The following is an 18130-nucleotide window of genomic DNA, read 5'->3' on the forward strand; positions in this document are numbered from 1 at the left end:
ACCATTCTCATTTATTCAGAGATACACTCTACAGCATGTTGGTGAATACCCCTCCAGACTTCTATGCAGGTTGACAGGTCCAACCATCTAAACCTGAGGAAAATATCTCAATATAGATGAAAATCATTAATATTCCCAATGTTTAAGAGCTCATAGAAATCACTGAAGTGACAGAAACCCTATAGAGAATTGTCAAGAAAATAGGAAGAAATACAAGTAGTCAATAAATATATATAAAAAAATATTCATTCTCAAGTTTAAGAAATAAAAATGAGAACAATAAGATACTATTTCTCATCTATCAGATTGCAAAGATTATATAGTATAATACCAGTCAGTGTTAGTAAGGTTTCATGGAAATACACGGTACAGCCTTTCTGGTAGGTAATTTGGAAGTCATGTGCTTAATAGTGCTGTTTCCACTCACAACCCTTTTCGCCTTATGTTGACCATTCTCTGCAAATCCTTTAGGCATACTTAACACAATGTATAATTTATCTCTAGGTTTGCTTTTCTTGGAGCTGTAAAACCATCTCTGAATTTGCCTTTTAGAACATTAAGTCCTTTAGGGAAAGAAATACATCTTTTCTATTATAAAGAATGCCTCTTGACTTTAGGCAGACACTGGATAAACATTGATTAAATCAGTCTAGATCAGCGATTCTCAACACTGCAACAAGGTGGCACTACCTTGAGAGGGGATGTCAGTTGTCACAACAACGGAGAGGGAGGGATGGCCCAGGCTGGACAGGGGCCGATTTATAAGATATCCTTCCATGCAGGGGGATATTCACTTAGGTGAAAAACCTAGATGTTTATTATTGTCTGAGCCTGAAATGGAACTCATTCTACCATTGTGTTTATGTTCTTAGCATGGCTTTAATATACACGGAACAGTCCTGGTTTACAGTTACTGGGTAAAGAGAGGAAAGAATGTTTTTTGTTCTGAACATTACCAACCTTTGTTTACATTTCAGAAGATCAAGTTACCAGTAGCAGCTGCTCTCTTTCTCTCTGGAATCACTAATGCAGCATACCCGTGTCAATTTGTATTTGTCAAATGAGGTTCAACATAAAGCTGCAGGCATTTGGCTATCCCATATGTTTCCTAGTCACCTAGTATGGTTGTGCCCCAATGCTTACACATTGAAATATGTATGTTATAAATTAATTTCCTTTTATTTTTATTCTAATTAGGTTATTATGTTGACTTTTAAATTGAAATATAATTCACATACTATGAAATTCATCTTTTAAAGTGTATAATTCTGTGGGTGTAGTGTATTCACAAAGTTGTGTAACCATACCGCTATCTAATGCTAGAACATTTTCATACCCTTGAAAGAAATCTAGTACCCATTAATCCATTCCTCCTTCATCTAGGTCCCTGGCAACCATTAAATCTTTCTGTTACCATGGATTTGTCTATTCTGGACATTTCATGTATATAGGATCATATATTATCTCACCTTTTGTGTCTGCTTTCACTTAGCATGTTTTTAAGATTCATCCATGTTGAAGCATGTATCAGTACCTCATTCCTTTTTATGGGTGAATAATATATTGACTTTTTGAAATCATATGGGTAGAAAGTTATATAACCTGTGCATTTCATTTCAGGATTGTAAAGAAAGTGTTAGCAAAATCTTTGTTATAGAAAGGAGCATTGGATCAGAGCCACTGATCTCTCCGGAAAGACATGACACATAAACGTAAAAAGGCAAGTAACAATCCTAGCAAGCACATAATGTTACCAGGGGATAGTTAAATTTTCTGGGACAAAAGGTGGACCGGTAATGATTAGCTGAGATTAGATATGAGTGATAGATCGATATGAGTGATCAATCCTATTCAGTTAGGGGATTGGCAAGGAATGAGATGCAGCCATCCCAAAGTTAAACTGCCACCTTCATAAGATAGTTCCCCATCTCAAGTGATCTCCATCAAAGTGATCTTTCCTTTCAGCAGGCCCTGGAGTGATGAGGGGAATCAGCCTAATTGATTCTGGAACTGAATGGATAGCTTCCTGGAGGCAACCTAAGGGGATGGGTTTTGCGGAGCAAAGCTGGTAGCTGCCAATACCGACCTCTAGTGGAACTTCGCTGACATTTGTCCCGTGCGCCTTTGCTCAAGCCATTTAGGCCCATCCCGGATGCCGTAGCGGGGGGCCGCGCTCAGCTGTTGGGGGGCGGGGTGTCGCTGACGATGGCGGGCGAGCTTGAGGGCTCCAAATCTCTGAGCGGGCTGCTGAGCGGCCTAGCCCAGGAAGCTTTCCATGGGCACCAAGGTATAACGGAGGAGCTGCTGCGGAGCCAGCTCTATCCGGAGGTGTCGCTCGAGGAGTTCCGCCCCTTTCTGGCGAAGATGAGGGGGATTCTTAAGGTACCGGTCGTCCCTGCAGCTGCGGCTGCGGAGCCCAACCCCTTCCCCTCCACCCTCTGATTGGGCTCCCCAAAAGGTGAAAAGGCTGTTCTCCTTACACCTCGACTCCGTGGGCTCTGCATTATGCTCCTTCAGATCCGGGGCGTTCGCTCCGTCGCCTCCTCTCACTTTCTTAAGGGTGACCCCTTTCTGCCCAAGCTCCCAGCCCCGCAGCAGATACGAACCGGAGAGGACTCTGGGTTTTTCCTCAACTTTTTCTCTGTTGTTATGTGGGCAGCAATTTCGAGTTGCTTCGGCGGGTCTGTGCGCTCCAGATTAAAATTAAAAATGAAAGATCTATGAAGTCTAGCTTTCCCGGGTTTTGGAAGTGGGGAGTGTTAAAGTGAGCCACTGTATGCTGAGATAGCGGGTGGACTCGCGCGAGTGAACCGCTGTCAAGCAGTGCCCGGTATGGTTAAGAGAGCGCATTTACTAGTTTGAAGTCAAAGTTAAGTCAGCCTGTCCAGTAGAAATGTAATGAGAGTAAACATATAATTTAAAAATTTCTAAAAGGCACATTAAGAAAGTGAAAAAGAAGCAGATGAAATTAATTTTATTTCTTTGGATACCCAGTGTATCCAAAGTATTATCTCTTTTCATGTAATCAGTATACAAAATGTTAATAAGGTGTTTTGTATTTTTTTCACCTAGTCTTTGAAATATTATATATATTTTACACTTAAAGCACATATCATTTTTTACTAGCCAGATTTCAAGTGACCAGTAGTTACCTGCGGCGTTGAACAACACTGTTTCAGACTGAGAACTATCATAGGAATGAATCAAGTGCCGAAGTATACTCTAGAGATAGACAATAAAAATGATTTTCGATTTTTGTGGACCTTCTGAGTGTTAGGAACTCTACTAGGCGGACACCCGTTTTAAAGACTAGGAAACAGGCTCAGGGAGTCTAAGTCTAGTCAGTCTAAAATCACTTTAATTAAAGGCAGTGTTGAAATTTCATCTGTTTTTTCATCTGCTGTTTGTTTCAAAACTGCTTAGGCTTTAAGAAGCAGTTCTTTTTTTCAACTGCTTTTGCTTATAGGATTTGAATCCAGGAAAATGAAGGCAAAACAATTTTTCACAAAAAGTAAATGGACTGTCTCATAGAAATATTAGAGGTATTGTCTCAGGTGTGATCCTAGACATTCTGAGTAGTTTTATTTTATTTTAAAGATTTTAAAGTGAGGCTATACCCAATGTGGGGCTTGAACTCACAACCCCAAGATTAAGAGTTGCTTGCCCTACCAACTAAGCCAGTCAGGCACCCCTATTCTAATTTTAATTGATATCATGAACACTAATGAATGCCTTTTGTTTCTATCAAATCTTATTCTCCTAGTGGTCAGAAAAGGTTTCCTAGAATTTGGCTTCTAACCTGGGTTTTTGAGGTGTTTGCTAAGCCTATAGGGGGGATGAGGGTGAGGGACTGCAGGCCAAGGAAGAACAGCACGTGTGTAGGCATTGTCTTAGGCAACTGCTCTCTAGGTGGACAACATGATTATTTGTTTTGTTTATGAGTTAAAAATTGCAGGCTACCCAGAGAAGACATTGCCTGGAAACTCTCTCTCTTACTTTTAAATATATTGCTAAATAATACCCAAGTATTGCTCTTTCTGCTTTCAGTCTTCTGCCTGAGGATGGAATACTTCAGTTTTCTTGAGTAATTCTGGGTCGAAGAGCTGGCGTGGCTCACTTGGTGTTGAGTATAGAACAGATTTGCCTGTGCTTTGCAGCATAGCCTCTGCATAGCCAATTGAGATACCAGGGGAAAAAGCCTTTGATTGTTTGACTTAGGGCTGAAACTGGGTTCTAGATGACATCTAGTTCCAATCTTCATTTACCTTTTAAGCAACACTGAAGTATAAACATCTCTCTAATTTTTAAGAAAACATAAAAAGCAAGTAAGATTTGTGATCTCAGGGTTGTGGGGTCGAGCCCGGCATCGGGCTCCCTGCTCAGTGGGGAATCTGCTTAGGACTCTCTCTCCACCTCTTCCTCAGCCCCTCTCCCCTTGCTCATGATCTCTCTCTCTCTAAAATAAATGAATAAATCTTTAAAAAAAATTTATAACCATTTTAGAGTGTACAGTTCAGTGGTATTAAATACATTCATAATGTTGTGTGTCCATTACCACCATCCATATCTATAACTCTTTTCATCTTGTAAAGCTGAAATTCTATACCCATTAAACAGTTAACTCCCCATAACAACCCCCCCCAAGCCTCTGGCAGCTACCATTCTGTTTCTATGATTTTGAATACTCTTAAGTATCTCATGTAAGTGGAATCATATAGTATTTGTCTTTTTTTTTTTGTGGCTGGCTGACTTTGCTTAGCATAGTGTCATCAAGGTTCATGTTGCATATGTCAGAATTTCCTTCCTTTTAAAGGCTGGATAATATTCCATTGTATGTATATACCACACTTTATCCATTCATGTCATTGGACACTTGGGTTGCTTCCATTGGATTGTGAATGATGCTGCTGTGAACACAGGGGTGCAGATATCTCTTTAAGACCCTGCTTTCAATTCTTTGGGGTATATATCCAGAGGTGGAATTGCTGGGTCATATGGTAATTCTATATGTAATTTTTTGAGAAACTGCCAACTGTTTTCCACAGTGGCTGTACCATTTTACATTTCCACCAACAGTGCGTAAGAGTTCTGATTTCTTCACACCCTCGCCAACACTTGATATTTTCTGGTTTTGTTTTGTTTTGATACTAGCTATCCTAATGAGTATAAAGTGGGCAGGGTATATATTTTTACATGTAGATAACAGAAGTCAAAACATTTTTTTCTTTTGTCTTTGTGGAGTCTCAGCTATCTTGAATTCAACATGCAGGCTATAAGGGCAGAGAGGAAAATACTAAAAAATGCAGGAGTCTGAGCGAAGGAAAACAAACTGAGGATAAAAGTGGAGTAGTACCTCATCTCATTTGGTGTCTACACCTTTCAGTCATCTATAGAGAATCAAGTTCTGTGAAGAAAGTGAAAGTGAGAGGGACAATAGGGGTAGGAGGAAAGGATGTATAACTCCCGAGAGGGAACAGGCAGTGAATATACATGTTAGGCTCCTTATGGCCAGCTGCCTGCATTAATTCATAGGCTGTGTTTCAGATATCCCGAGCTGCAGTCTTTCCCTCTAACCTTCACGTTGTGTGCCCAGATGTAATATATTGATTGCGACATTTGTACTAGTCTCTGTTTTCCACTTGGAAGTTTTCCTACCCTACTTGGTGAGTAGGCTAAGTCATTGATCCTCGCTAGTTTTACCTGTTGCTCACAAAAGGACAAACCTTTCATCTCTTTGTAGACACATGAAGCTGGCCATTTGTTTGCTCTAGTTTTATTTTTGGTAGCTCCTAAAGAGTAGTGAAACCAGCGAATTTAGAGTGGTGTGTTAGTTAGGGAGATGACATAATATATAAATACTCTGCCATTTTAATCTATCTTTTTGGTTTATTTTTATAATTTCAACTTCTTCTAGATATGCATTTGCATACTCTCTATTTCTTGCCTCTGCTGTTAACCTTGCAAGGGATGCTCCTTACCGTAGTTTACTGGAATTCTAGAGAAAAATCTTACTGATTGAAGCTAGATCACCTTTTGTATACTTACATTCTGTATTCACTACTGCCCTCTTTTGGTGATAATTTTATGTTCCTTTACTGAAATTTCATGTTAAAATTTTTAAAAATTAAGTTTTTATTTATTTGAGAGAGAGAAGAAGAAAGAGAGTGCGTGTGCACACCAGCGGGGGGGCGGGGCAGGGAGAGAGAGGGAGAAGCAGACTCCCTTGCTAAGGGGGGAGCCGACGTGGGGCTCGATCCTAGGACCCTGGGATCATTGACCTGAGCTGAATGCAGACACTTAACTGACTGAACCACCCCGGCACCACCTATTTTAATTCCAGTACAGTTAACATGCAGTGTTACATATTAGCTTCAGGTGTGCAGTACAGTGATTCAGCAATTCCATACATCACCCAGTGCTCATCACAAGTGCACTCCGTAATCCCCATTCCTATTTTATGCCCCCCATCCATCAGTTTGCTCTCTATCGTTAAGAGTATGTTTCTTGGTTTGTCTCTCTCTCTTTTTTCTCCTTCACTCTTTTGTTTTGTTTCTTAATTTCATGTGAGTGAAATACTATGGTGTCTTTTTTTGACTGACTTATTTTGCTTAGCATTATATGGTCTAGCTCCATTCAAAACAAAAAAAAAATTTTTTTTTAAAGATTTTATTTATTTGACAGAGATAGAGACAGCCAGCGAGAGAGGGAACACAAGCAGGGGGAGTGGGAGAGGAAGAAGCAGGCTTACAGCGGAGGAGACTGATGTGGGGCTCGATCCCACAACGCCAGGATCACGCCCTGAGCCGAAGGCAGACGCTTAACCACTGTGCCACCCAGGCGCCCCCAAAACAAAAATTTTTAATGAAAATTCTATTGGATTTTGTCTATTGTTGATATACTTATGTACTACAAAAGTCAAAATTTATAGCCAAAAGTTAATTTACCCATTTCTCTTTTCCTTTATGACTTGAATTTAGAAATATGTTTAGGTCCTTTTTTTTTTTTTTTTAATTTTTACTATTATTGGCTCCACGCCCAATCTGGGGCTCGAACTCAGGATCCTGAGATCAAGAGTCACATGTTCTACTGACTGAACCAACCAGGCACCCCTGTTTAGATCCTGTTTTAGAAGTCTAGAAATGCAAGCAACAGCTTATGGATTCATCTTCCTGTTCCACTCTTAGCCCCTGTAGTCTATTCTCAGCATAGCTACCAGTGATCCTTCCCCACTCCCACCCCCAGGTTTATTAAAATGTAATTGACAAATAAACCAGTGATCCTTTTAAAGCACACATCCTATCTCCTTACTTCCTGGCTTTCAGCCATTCCATATTCATAGCTTCACATCAAACTTAAAATAAAATCCAGTTCTTTTACCTTATGTGACCTCTGCCCTACCTAGCTCTCTATTCACATTTTCTTATTTCCAGCCACACTAATCTTCTTGTCTTTATTTAAACATGTTAAGTGCTTTCTAACTCTTCAGGGCCTTTACAGTTGCTCTTCTATATGCCTGCAATAATTTTCTCAGATCATTTGCTTCATTCATTCTCTACTTAGAAGTGATTTCCTGGGAGGTCTTTCCTGACCTATTCAAAGAGTCTCACCTCCCCCACACCCTCTTTTTACCCTGCTTTACTTTTCTTCATACTTAGCACTACCTGAAATTACAGTGTGTACTTATTAGCTTGTTTATTTGTTGACTCTCCTATTTGAATGTAAGCATTAAGAGGGCAGGACTTTATTATTTTTTTCTTTTTTATTCCTAACTTCTAATACTGTTTCTAGCATGTAGTAGTAAAAATCTGTAGAAAAAGTGAATGAGTGGATAGTGCTTAAATATGGAGATTACCATTAAAAAGATAAGCATGAGAGGGGTGCCTGGGTGGTTAAGGGTAGTGGGATTGTGCCCTTTGTTGGGCTTCACACTCAGTGGGGAGATTCTCTGTCTTCCTCTCCCTCTGCCCCTGCCCCCATACTCTCTCTCTCTAAAATAAAGAAAGAAAGAAAGAAAGAAAGAAAGAAAGAAAGAAAGAAAGAAAGAAAAAGAAAAAGAAATAAGTCTTAAAAAAAGATTTAAGGGGCACCTGGTGTCTCAGTTGGTAGAGAATGTGACTTTTGATCCCAGGTTTGAGCCCCATGTTGGGTGTAGAGGTCTGGTATAAAAAAGTAAAATCTCAGGGCGCTTGGGTGGCTCAGACTTTAAGCATCTGCCTTCGGCTCAGGGTGTGATCCCATGGTTCTGGGATCGAGCCCCGCATCGGGCTCCCTGCTCTGCTGGGAGCCTGCTCCTTCCTCTCCCACTCCCCCTGCTTGTGTTCCCTCTCTTGCTGGCTGTCTCTCTCTGTCAAATAAATAAATAAAATCTTTAAAAAAAAAAAAAAAGTAAAATCTCTAAGGGGTACCTGACTGGCTCAGTTGGAATAGCATGACTCCTGGTCTTGGGGTCATGAATTTGAGCCTCATGTTGGGTGTAGAGATTACAATAAATAAACTTAAAAGATTTATAATAGTAAAAGGCTATAAAATATTTTGATTTTAAAGATTTTATTTATTTATTTTAGAGGGAAAGAGAGAGCAAGTGTGCATGAGCAAGTGTGCTAAGGGCAGAGGGAGAGGGAGAGAGAGTCCCAAGCGGACTCTGCACTGAGCATGGAGCTCCACACAGGGCTTGATCTCATGACCCTGAGATCATGACCTGAGCCAAAATCAAGAGTCAATGCTTAACCAACTGAGCCACTCAGGTGCCCCCAAAATATTTCTACTTTAAACACCTGGTTCTGTTTCTCTTCTTGAAGCCATGAAAATTTGTAATTTGTTTGAGAATTAGATTGGAGAGAAAAGACCTGTGTTAATATGGGTTTTGTATGTCTTGTAATTCAGGTATATCATCTGAAGAATGCTGGATTTAATTTTTTTTTTTTTTTTACCAATATTGAGCTACTTATGTGCTTTCTATTACTAATTTTTATAATAAGCATTATTTAGCCTCATTAAAGAAAGCTTAGAAATGTGAGATGCATAAAAACACATAATACCATGTCCTGACATAACCAGCATTAATATTTTTGTGCATTTATTTGTACCACAAATATTATTAAGTATCTTAATACATGCCATGCCTTGTGCTTGGGATGCAGCTGTAGTCCCTGCCCTTGTGGAATTTGTAGTTCCAGAAGAATATAGGCATTAAGTCTGTGGTTACCTTTTGAAAAGGCAGCCAGAGTATGCCAATTTATGCAGATTATAGGCAATTTAGAGTGGTTCCTAGCCTACTCTACAACATGAACAAAGAAAGAAAAGCAGAGAAAAGCCTGCTTATTAGGTACAATGAACTGAAAAGAAAGGACAGAGACAGCACAAAAGTAATTTTCCTTCCTTTAGTTGTCTACCTCTGGTCCCAAGGTAAGGTTTCTCATGAATATGGTTGACTACAGTCATGATAATGTTTTTCCTGGATGAGGATATGACTGCTTTGGGACCTCATTTTAAGTTTCTTGACATGGTCTTTAGAGCCAGATGGGCTGCCAGAGCATCACCTGAACAGTCCAAGATGTACACTTAGAGTAGTTCCATCTTGCTGGTCTCAGCCTACTTTCAGTGTCTCTTCTCAGAGCCCGAAGCATGTTTTCAAGTAGCTCCTTAAGAACGGATATATGAGAGGTCACTTTTTTCTTTTTAAGTCTTAAAAAAGTGTCTTCATTCTAGTTCACACTTAATTGCTAGTTTGGTTGAGAATGTATTTCTAGGTTGTGATACTGACTCACAGTTTTGAAGGCATTGTTTCATTGAATGTGACCTTTTTCTCTGTGTACTTTTAGGATTTTCTTTCTATCCTTTATTTCCTTGTGTGGTTTTCTTTTGTTTCATTATTTGGGCCACTGTGGACCCTTGAATCTGGAGACTCATGATGACCTTTAGTTCTGGGAAAAGTTGTATTCCTACCTTGATGATTTTTTTTCCCTCTAGTCTCTTTTTAGCACTCTGATTTCAAATGTTAGACCTTCTAGATTGAATTCTTAGTTTTTCTTTTTTCTTTGTTTTCCATTTCTTTTTTTAAAATCTTTTTGATAGCTTTCCTCAACTTTACCATTTAGCATTTTAATTGAATTTTTCATCTGGTCATGTTTTTAATTACCAGGAATTTTCTTTTGACATGGACAATATACTATGTTTAGTTAGTGTAAGGGAAGAAAAAGTTTTTCCTTGATCCTCATGGGGTCCCTGGCCAGGTCTGAAAATTAAACCGACAAAGACAAGTTAACAAGAGAAAAGTGTATAAATTTATTTCATAAAAGTTTTGCATGATACAGGAGACTTCATAAGGAAATGATGAGCCAGGTTCACCTGGGTGGCTCAGTTGGTTAAGCGTCTGCCTTTGGCTCAGGTCCTGATCCCAGAGTTCTGGGATTGAGTCCTGCATCGGGCTCCTTGCTCAGCAGGGAGCCTGCTTCTCTCTCTGCCTGCTGCTCCCCCTGCTTGTGCTTGCTGTCTGTCTCTCTCTGTCAAATAAATTAAAAAAAAATTGGAAAATAAAAAGACCCAAAGAAAGAGACTTGAATATTTTATTTTGGGTTTAATGAAGAGTTAATTGTAGTAAACTGGGGAAAACTTAGCAAGGCCTTTTTGGAGGGTTCTTCTTGGTGTCTCTCTTTGGAGATGAGGATGCTCCTTTCTTGCGGATATAGGGAGGGCATCTCTCACAAGTGGGTTTTATGACCTATTGCAAGGGAAAAGGGTGGGGGAAAAGGTCAGAGTGACCTTCCTGCTCTGCCTTTTCTCCAGCTACTTCAGTTTCCAAGAATCTGTATGCCAAGATGCTATATTTTGGGGCAGCATTCCCTGAACCCCATTACCAACAGTCTCTCCTCTCTTTCTTAAAACACCAGGTGGGAGTGTAGAGTACGTAATTTTCTGCATTTGGCTTTTAAAAAATTTATTTATTTTGAGTGATTTTTGTGTGCTCTTTTTCAATATTAGAAATTTGGTATACTTGTACTCAGCATTGGTGAAAGCTTTTTTCATAGGCTTTCAATGAACATATTGCTGAGATGTTTTTGGGTATGATGTAAGTAGAAGATGTTAAATTCTTGCAGAGGGATACCCTACTTAATCTTTTTAAAATTGTAATAATTTAATGTTTTGCAAACTGTGGTGTATGTTTTTGTTTTTTTATTATTTGTTTGTATTATTTTAAAAGCACGGTTTGATCCTAGTTTCCAAATAACCTGCAAAATTTTGTGGAGAGTATTTATAGCAAAAGCAGAAGCTTAAAAGTATATTTGGTATTAAGTTTATAAAGTGACTTAAGTTGACTGCCCATCAGTAATATATTTTTTTTATTGTTAGAGAATGGTATTTTCAGCTTCTGTTTGAGATTTATCTTGTGTAAAGTATCTAGTACCTCATTCTTGTGAAAAAGCCAGAATACTTTTTAGTTTTATTTATTTTTAGTTTTTTTTAGAATGCTTTTCAATATTGAGCTTTCTTGTGTTACGTTAGGGTTTCTGCATTTATTTTGTAATGTAGAAAGATTTTACTGTGTAAGATACTTTTTAATATATTATTGGTCTCTCTTTACAATGAAAAATGTAAAGCAGTATATCTTTTTGACCAGTGTAAGAATGAACTTCACCCTTACACATTTCAGACAGTAAATATTAAATAATAAGAAATTAACTTGATTATAAAAAAGAATGCAAAATATTTGCTCTTGAAATGTGTAGATTAGGAGACATGAATAGAAGAGATCGAAAACATTGATTTATTCTGACATACTTTCAGGATTCATTTATTGTCTGTCTTCGTTATTGTCTTAGCTATAAGCAGTAGTAATTCTGCTTTTCTACACTAGGTGGCAGTAGAATATTGGCTTGCTAACACTGCTGGAAGCAATGTAATGTTTAAAATATTCTTTCTCTTTAATGTTCTAGTTCAGAAAACAAAGTTGGCTACTCAACAATAAGAATTTATTTTTTTTTTTATTTTTTTTTATTTTTTTATTTTTTTTTTTAAGATTTTATTTATTTATTTGACAGAGATAGAGACAGCCAGTGAGAGAGGGAACACAAGCAGGGGGAGTGGGAGAGGAAGAAGCAGGCTCCCAGCAGAGGAGCCTGACGTGGGGCTCGATCCCATAACGCCAGGATCACGCCCTTAGCCGAAGGCAGACGCTTAACCGCTGTGCCACCCAGGCGCCCCTCAACAATAAGAATTTCTAATGCAAAAAGAATTCTAAGTACTTGGTTTGATATTTTGAATTTAGAAATACCATTTCCTGGAAAATTTAAAGCTCTATAAACAGATTCCTTTTGCTATAGGTCTCTGGTTTTTGTATAACTAAATTTTACTAATCTCATTGAACAGTTTTGAGAAATTAGATGATAACTCATCTAAATAAATTTCTACTTTTCTGAAGGATTAGCAAGCAACTGTGTGGTAAGATGTTACTTTTTTTATGTCACTGGACATCACATGATAAAGCAGCAATTGCAGATTACCAGCTGGAGTTTATTTTAATGGGCTCAGATGACCTGTATGAGGGGTGCCTGGCTGGCTCAGTCAGTGGAGCATGTGACTCTTGATCTCGGGGTCGTGAGTTCAAGCCCCACTTTGGGTGTGGAGTCTACTTAAAAAAAAGAGAGAGAGAATCAAATGACTAGTATGAGGTGTTCTAAAAGTTTGGCTGGCTCAGTTGGAGGAGCATGCAACTCTTGATCTTGGGGTTGTGAGTTTGAGTCCCACGTTGGGTGTAGAGATTACCTAAATAAATTAAAAAACCCTTTACACCCCCCTCCCCATTTTAATTGAAGATCCATTTTTGGTTTTCCTCTCAAAGCTTTCTGGATCTGCAGACTTGACTTGGGTTGAAAGAGTTCCTGGGTAGAGAGATTTTAAAGAGAAAAATATTTTTTTTTAGGAGATTTTATTTATTTATTTGAAAGAGAGTGAGTGAGACAGAGAGCATGAGTGGGGGAGGGCTTAGTGGGAGAGGGATAAGCAGACTCCCCACTGAGCAAGGAGCCCAAAGCAGGGATCCCAGGACCCTGGGATCATGATCTGAGGCAAAGGCAGACACTTAACCAACTGAGCCACCCAAAACCCCTAAAGAAAATTTCTACCTTTGATTTATCTGTCAAATATTTCTAGAGTAGATAATGTGCTATATCTGGCTCTGTACACGAAGGTGACTACTGCAGTCAAAGAATCCTGTATTACATGGTAAATGCCGTAAGAAAGGTATCAATGATGTGTTCTGGTGAGGTGATCCTTATTTTAAATTACAGAAACATGAAAATCATTTTTTTTTGTCCTAATAAAATACCTTCATTTTTGGCTTTGTGTTAACTTAGAATGTAATTTTTTTTTAGAGTGTAATTTTTGTAAATTTTGACTTCATTATTTGTTTCAACTCATTCCTTTTTTAAAAAAGCCATATTATACTAAATTGAAGAAATTTTGGTATGGGTTGTGTTATGTGTACTTTATATATGATAAACTTTTAATATTTTTGTATGCCAGTATGGAATTATCTCTGAAAGGTATTCTGTATTCTCTGTCATGACATATGATCATGGTATAGCCAAATTCTTACACAATTTTCTACAGACCTATTTCTAAACAAAGCTACCATTTATGAAATCCTTAAATTTCCATTATGTTTATCCTGAGGGTATGTTACTTGAGAAGTAATGAAATCATTTATCATTTGTTTAAAATATGTTCATTTTTTTTCAAATGAACATTTTTTGAGCACCTACCTGCTAGATCTTGTGTCTGGCACTGGAAACGTCAGTGAACCAAACAGAAAATTTTCCTATTTCCTAGATGTATCATTCAAGGAAGGCAGGGGTATCCTGACAGTAAACAAGAATATATGCATAAAGGAATGATGGCAGGAAATGTATTAATTAGTTTTTACATATACTTTTTGTTTTCATTTTTACATACTTCTTTCCCTTTACTTCTCATAATCTTTTTTGATCTCTTAAAATCAATGACAGACATTTATCTGTGATAATAATTTTATATCTTTAGTATCTTTGGTTTTCTTTTTTTTGAAAAAATTTTAAAGATTTTATTTATTTGAGATAGAGCAAGCGAGCAAGAGAGAGCATGGGTGGGGGGGGGTCAGAGGGAGAGGGAGAAGCAGGCTTTCCACCGACTAGGGAGGCCAGCACAGGGCTGGATCCCATGACCCTGAGATCATGACCTGAGCCAAAGGCAGATGCCTTAACTGACTGAGCTACCCAGGAGCCTCCCTTTAGGTTCTTTTTAATGATCTGTCCCTAAAGTCAGTAGGTCTTTGTATCATTTTTTGCTTTTTAGGTAGTTCTCTATAGAGAGAATACTTTTATTTTTAAAAACTTGTTTGTGGATGTAGCATACGTACAGAAATATTTACAGATCACACGTGTGCAATGGATTTTCACAAACTGAGCATACCTGTGTAACCAGCAGCCAGATCAAGAAACCAAATGCTACCAGCATCCTGGAAACCCCTTATGCTCGTTTTTAGTCACTAAGTCCTCCCCCACTTTCCTTTTTTTTTTTTTTTTTAAAAGATGTATTTTGTTTATTTTAGAGAGAAAGAGTGCTGAGGGGTGGGGAGGGGTAAGGGGAGAGGGAGAGAGGGTCCCAACTAGACTCCTCACTGAGTGCAGAGCCCAGTGTGGGGCTCGATCTCACGACCCTGAGATCATGATCTGAGCCAAAACCAAGAGTTGGAGGCTCAAGCAACTGCACTACTCAGATGCCCCATTCCACTTTACTTACTTCTAATACCACAGTTTAGTTTTGCCTGTGTGTGAACTGTATATAAATGTAGTCTTACAGTACATACTCTTTTGTGTATGTCTTTTTTCACTCAAGACACACATATGCTTATGAGATTCAGCATTATTGTATGTAGTTGCAGATCATTCATATTGCTGTTGAGCAGGGGTAAGCAAGCTGTGACCCACAGGCTAAATCTGGCCCCTGCCTATTTGTGTTTTGAGAGGGAGAGAAAGGAAGGTGGGGGAGGGGCAAAAGGAGAGGGAGAGAGAAAATCTTAAGCAGGCTCCACGTCCAGCATGGAGACTGAAGTGGGGCTCAATCTATAACCCTGAGATCATGACCTGAGTGGAAATAAAGTCAGAGGCTTAACTGAGTGAGCCACCCAGGTGCTCCAAGCCCCTGCCTATTTGTGTACAGCCAGTGAACTGTTTTTTTTTTTTTTTAACATTTTTAAATAGTTTAAAGAGTTTTTTGTGACCTATGAAACTTAGATGAAATTCAAATTTCAGTGTTTATAATAAAGTATATGGTTTCTTCTCTCTACAAGGGCGTAGTTAAGTAGTTGCATCAGAGACTAGCTGGCTGGCAAAATCTAAAATAATTACTGTCTGCCCTTTATAGGAAAATTTTGCCTACCCCTGTTGAGTATATCAGTGTTTGAATATGTTACAATATGCTTATCCATTCTATTGTTGATGGGGAATTGAAAAGTTAACAGTTTTTGCTTAATTATGAATAGAGGATACTACTTTTTATCCTTAAAATTTAGCCACCATCATTTTCTCATTAGGTATCTTGTATTGAGTAGAGAACTATATATTTTTAAAGATTTTATTTATTTATCTATTATTAGAGAGAGAAGAGAGAGAGAAAGCCTGAGCAGGGGAAGAGGCAGAGGGAGAGAATCTCAAGCAGACTGCTAGATCTCAAGAGCTACCCAGACCCCAAAGTAGAGAACTATTTTAATTCATTTTTTCATTTTACTTTATTGTGATGAGAAGACTTAACAAAATTTTAAGTACAGTATTGCTGACTGTAGGTGCAGTGTTGTACAGCAGATCTCAAGAGCTTATTCCTCTTCCTTAATTGAAACTTTATGCCTGCTGATTAGTGATTCCCCATTTCCCCTCTCCCCAACCTCTGATACCACCAGTCCATACTTAGATTCCATGAATTTGACTATTTTAGATGCCGTATATAGGGGGAATCATGTCGTGTTAGTCTTTCTGTGACTGGCTAATTTCACTTAGCATATTGTCCTCAAGGTTCATTCATGATGTTGCATATTGCAAAATTTCCTTCTTTTTTAAAAAGATTTTATTTGTAAGTGATCTCTACACCCACTGTGAGGCTCGAACTTAAAGCCCTGAAATTCAGAGTCACATGCTGTACTGATTGAGTCAGCCAGGTACTCCAACATTTCCTTTTTTTTTTTTTAAAATTTTTTTTTTTTAAGATCTTCCCCCCCCCCCCCAGTTTTATTTTTGCGAAATCTCTACACCCAGTGTGGGGCTCAAACTTACAACAACGAGATCAGGAGTTGCCCGTTCCACTGATTGAGCAGCCAGGCACTCCAAAATTTCCTTCTTTTGAAGTCCAAATAAAGGGTGCCTAGGTGGCTCATACAGTTAAGTGTCTATAAGTATCTGACTTGTGATTTTGGCCCAGGTCATGATCTCATGGGTTGTAGGATCGAGCCCTGTGTTGGGGTACCTGCTCAGTGGGAAGTCTGCTTGAGATTCTTTTTCCCTCCCTCTGTCCCTCCCCCAATTTGCATTTTCTTTCTCTCTCTCCCTCCCTCTCTGTAAAATAAATAAATAAATCTTAAAAAAAACCCCAAGGCTGAATAATATTACATTGTATGAGAACCATTTTTTATCTACTCACAGGTTGATTTGACAGGTTTTTGTATAGTTTCTCCGGTGTCTGTTTTGTCCTTACAAATAGACTGGAGGTAGGAACCATGCCCTGAGTTTTATTTCTTTTAAACTCCTGTATATGTTAGACACATTCTGCTTTGAGGCTACAAATAATGAAGTAATTATTCTTCTTACGTTTTATACCTCTACTCTCCCTTGGCATACATTTTATAGCGGGCCCAATAGTTCTTTAATGGTCTTTATTAGCTAGTATAGCCAGTGTGGCATTTTTCTTTGTCTTTTTTCTCATTCTTACTTTTCTTTATTGTTAAGTTATTTAAATATCCACAGGCTCAGGACTTCCTCTCCTATTGCAGACTTTTGAATTTAAGCTGGCAGTGGGGCTGTGGTTATAATGAGATGACCTCTGAGCAATTATGTTTCTCAAACAGTAATTTTTTTTTTTTTACATAAATGTTAATTTATGCACTCGAGTTGGATACTACACTAATCATGTGCTCTTTCCCAAGAGAAAGGTTTATGGTTTGTCAATAGTACTGCAGAAGAAGGGAAAAGGGGTATTTTTTTACTTTGTAATTGCTTCTGGAGACTTTCCCACACTTACGTCTTTGAGCTGGCCACAAAATGTTCTTTGAGAAAAAGCTAAATTCTTTCTCCATTAAGTTAAAGGCTAATGTGTTGCTTGGAGTGTTCAGTAGAAGGAAACATTCATTGTGCTTCATCATGGATTTTTCTTTTCCCCTTGCTGACTGAGACAGGAGTCCTACCCAGAACTAGAACACAGATGATGAGTAAAGTACTGGATAGAAGTAATTTGGCAGAATGAAAACCAGTAACAACGAGCTTCTACTACTAAAGAGTGTAATTTGGAAGTATCTTGAACTTCTATTGAACACTCCGAGCAACACATTAGCCTTTAACTTAATGGAGAAAGAATTTAGCTTTTTTTTTTTTTTTTGATTAATTTGCTTTACCTTTCTTAACCTGCTTGTTTTGCATGAATTTTTTTCATCTTGGTCTCTAAGAAGCAGTCCAAAGTTGGCAGTGCTTCTGTTTCTTTTATTTCCTTTATTAATTTACTATGTTTTCTTAATTACATAGGTACAAACTGGAAATTTAGTTTTTTGAACCCTTATTTATTTATTTATTTATTTATTCTAAAGATTGTATTTATTTTAGATAGAGAGCATGAGCAGGGGGAGGGGGGGAAGAATCCCAAGCAGACTCTGCACTGAGCATGGAGGCTGAAATCAGGAGTCAGGCACTTAACTGACTGAGCCACTCAGGCGCCCCTTGAGCCCTTAATTATAAAATTTTTTTTTTGTAATGGGTTCTACAGAGCATTTTGGAATTGAAGATTATATTTGTTATCTTTTTACTATAATAACAGACTGTACAAGAAGAAATATAGAAGATAATAATTAGGTTTATAGCTCTTTTGATACAGAAAATGACCAGGTGTTGGTTTATAA

General features: G+C 38.2%; 1 protein-coding gene across 2 annotated transcripts in view; it reads left to right on the forward strand.

Annotated features, from left to right (window-relative positions):
• The first annotated feature begins 2173 nt into the window (after nt 1-2173).
• COMMD1 (copper metabolism domain containing 1) overlaps nt 2174-18130 on the forward strand; it is a 197165-nt gene continuing 181208 nt past the window's right edge. For both annotated transcript variants that reach the window (XM_034659201.1, XM_034659200.1), the window contains exon 1: nt 2174-2382. In XM_034659201.1, the coding sequence (XP_034515092.1) occupies nt 2206-2382 (177 nt within the window). In that variant the 5' untranslated portion in view covers nt 2174-2205. The remainder of the gene's footprint in view (nt 2383-18130) is intronic.

This window comes from Ailuropoda melanoleuca, chromosome 4, assembly GCF_002007445.2.
Source record: "Ailuropoda melanoleuca isolate Jingjing chromosome 4, ASM200744v2, whole genome shotgun sequence".
NCBI lineage: Eukaryota > Metazoa > Chordata > Mammalia > Carnivora > Ursidae > Ailuropoda > Ailuropoda melanoleuca.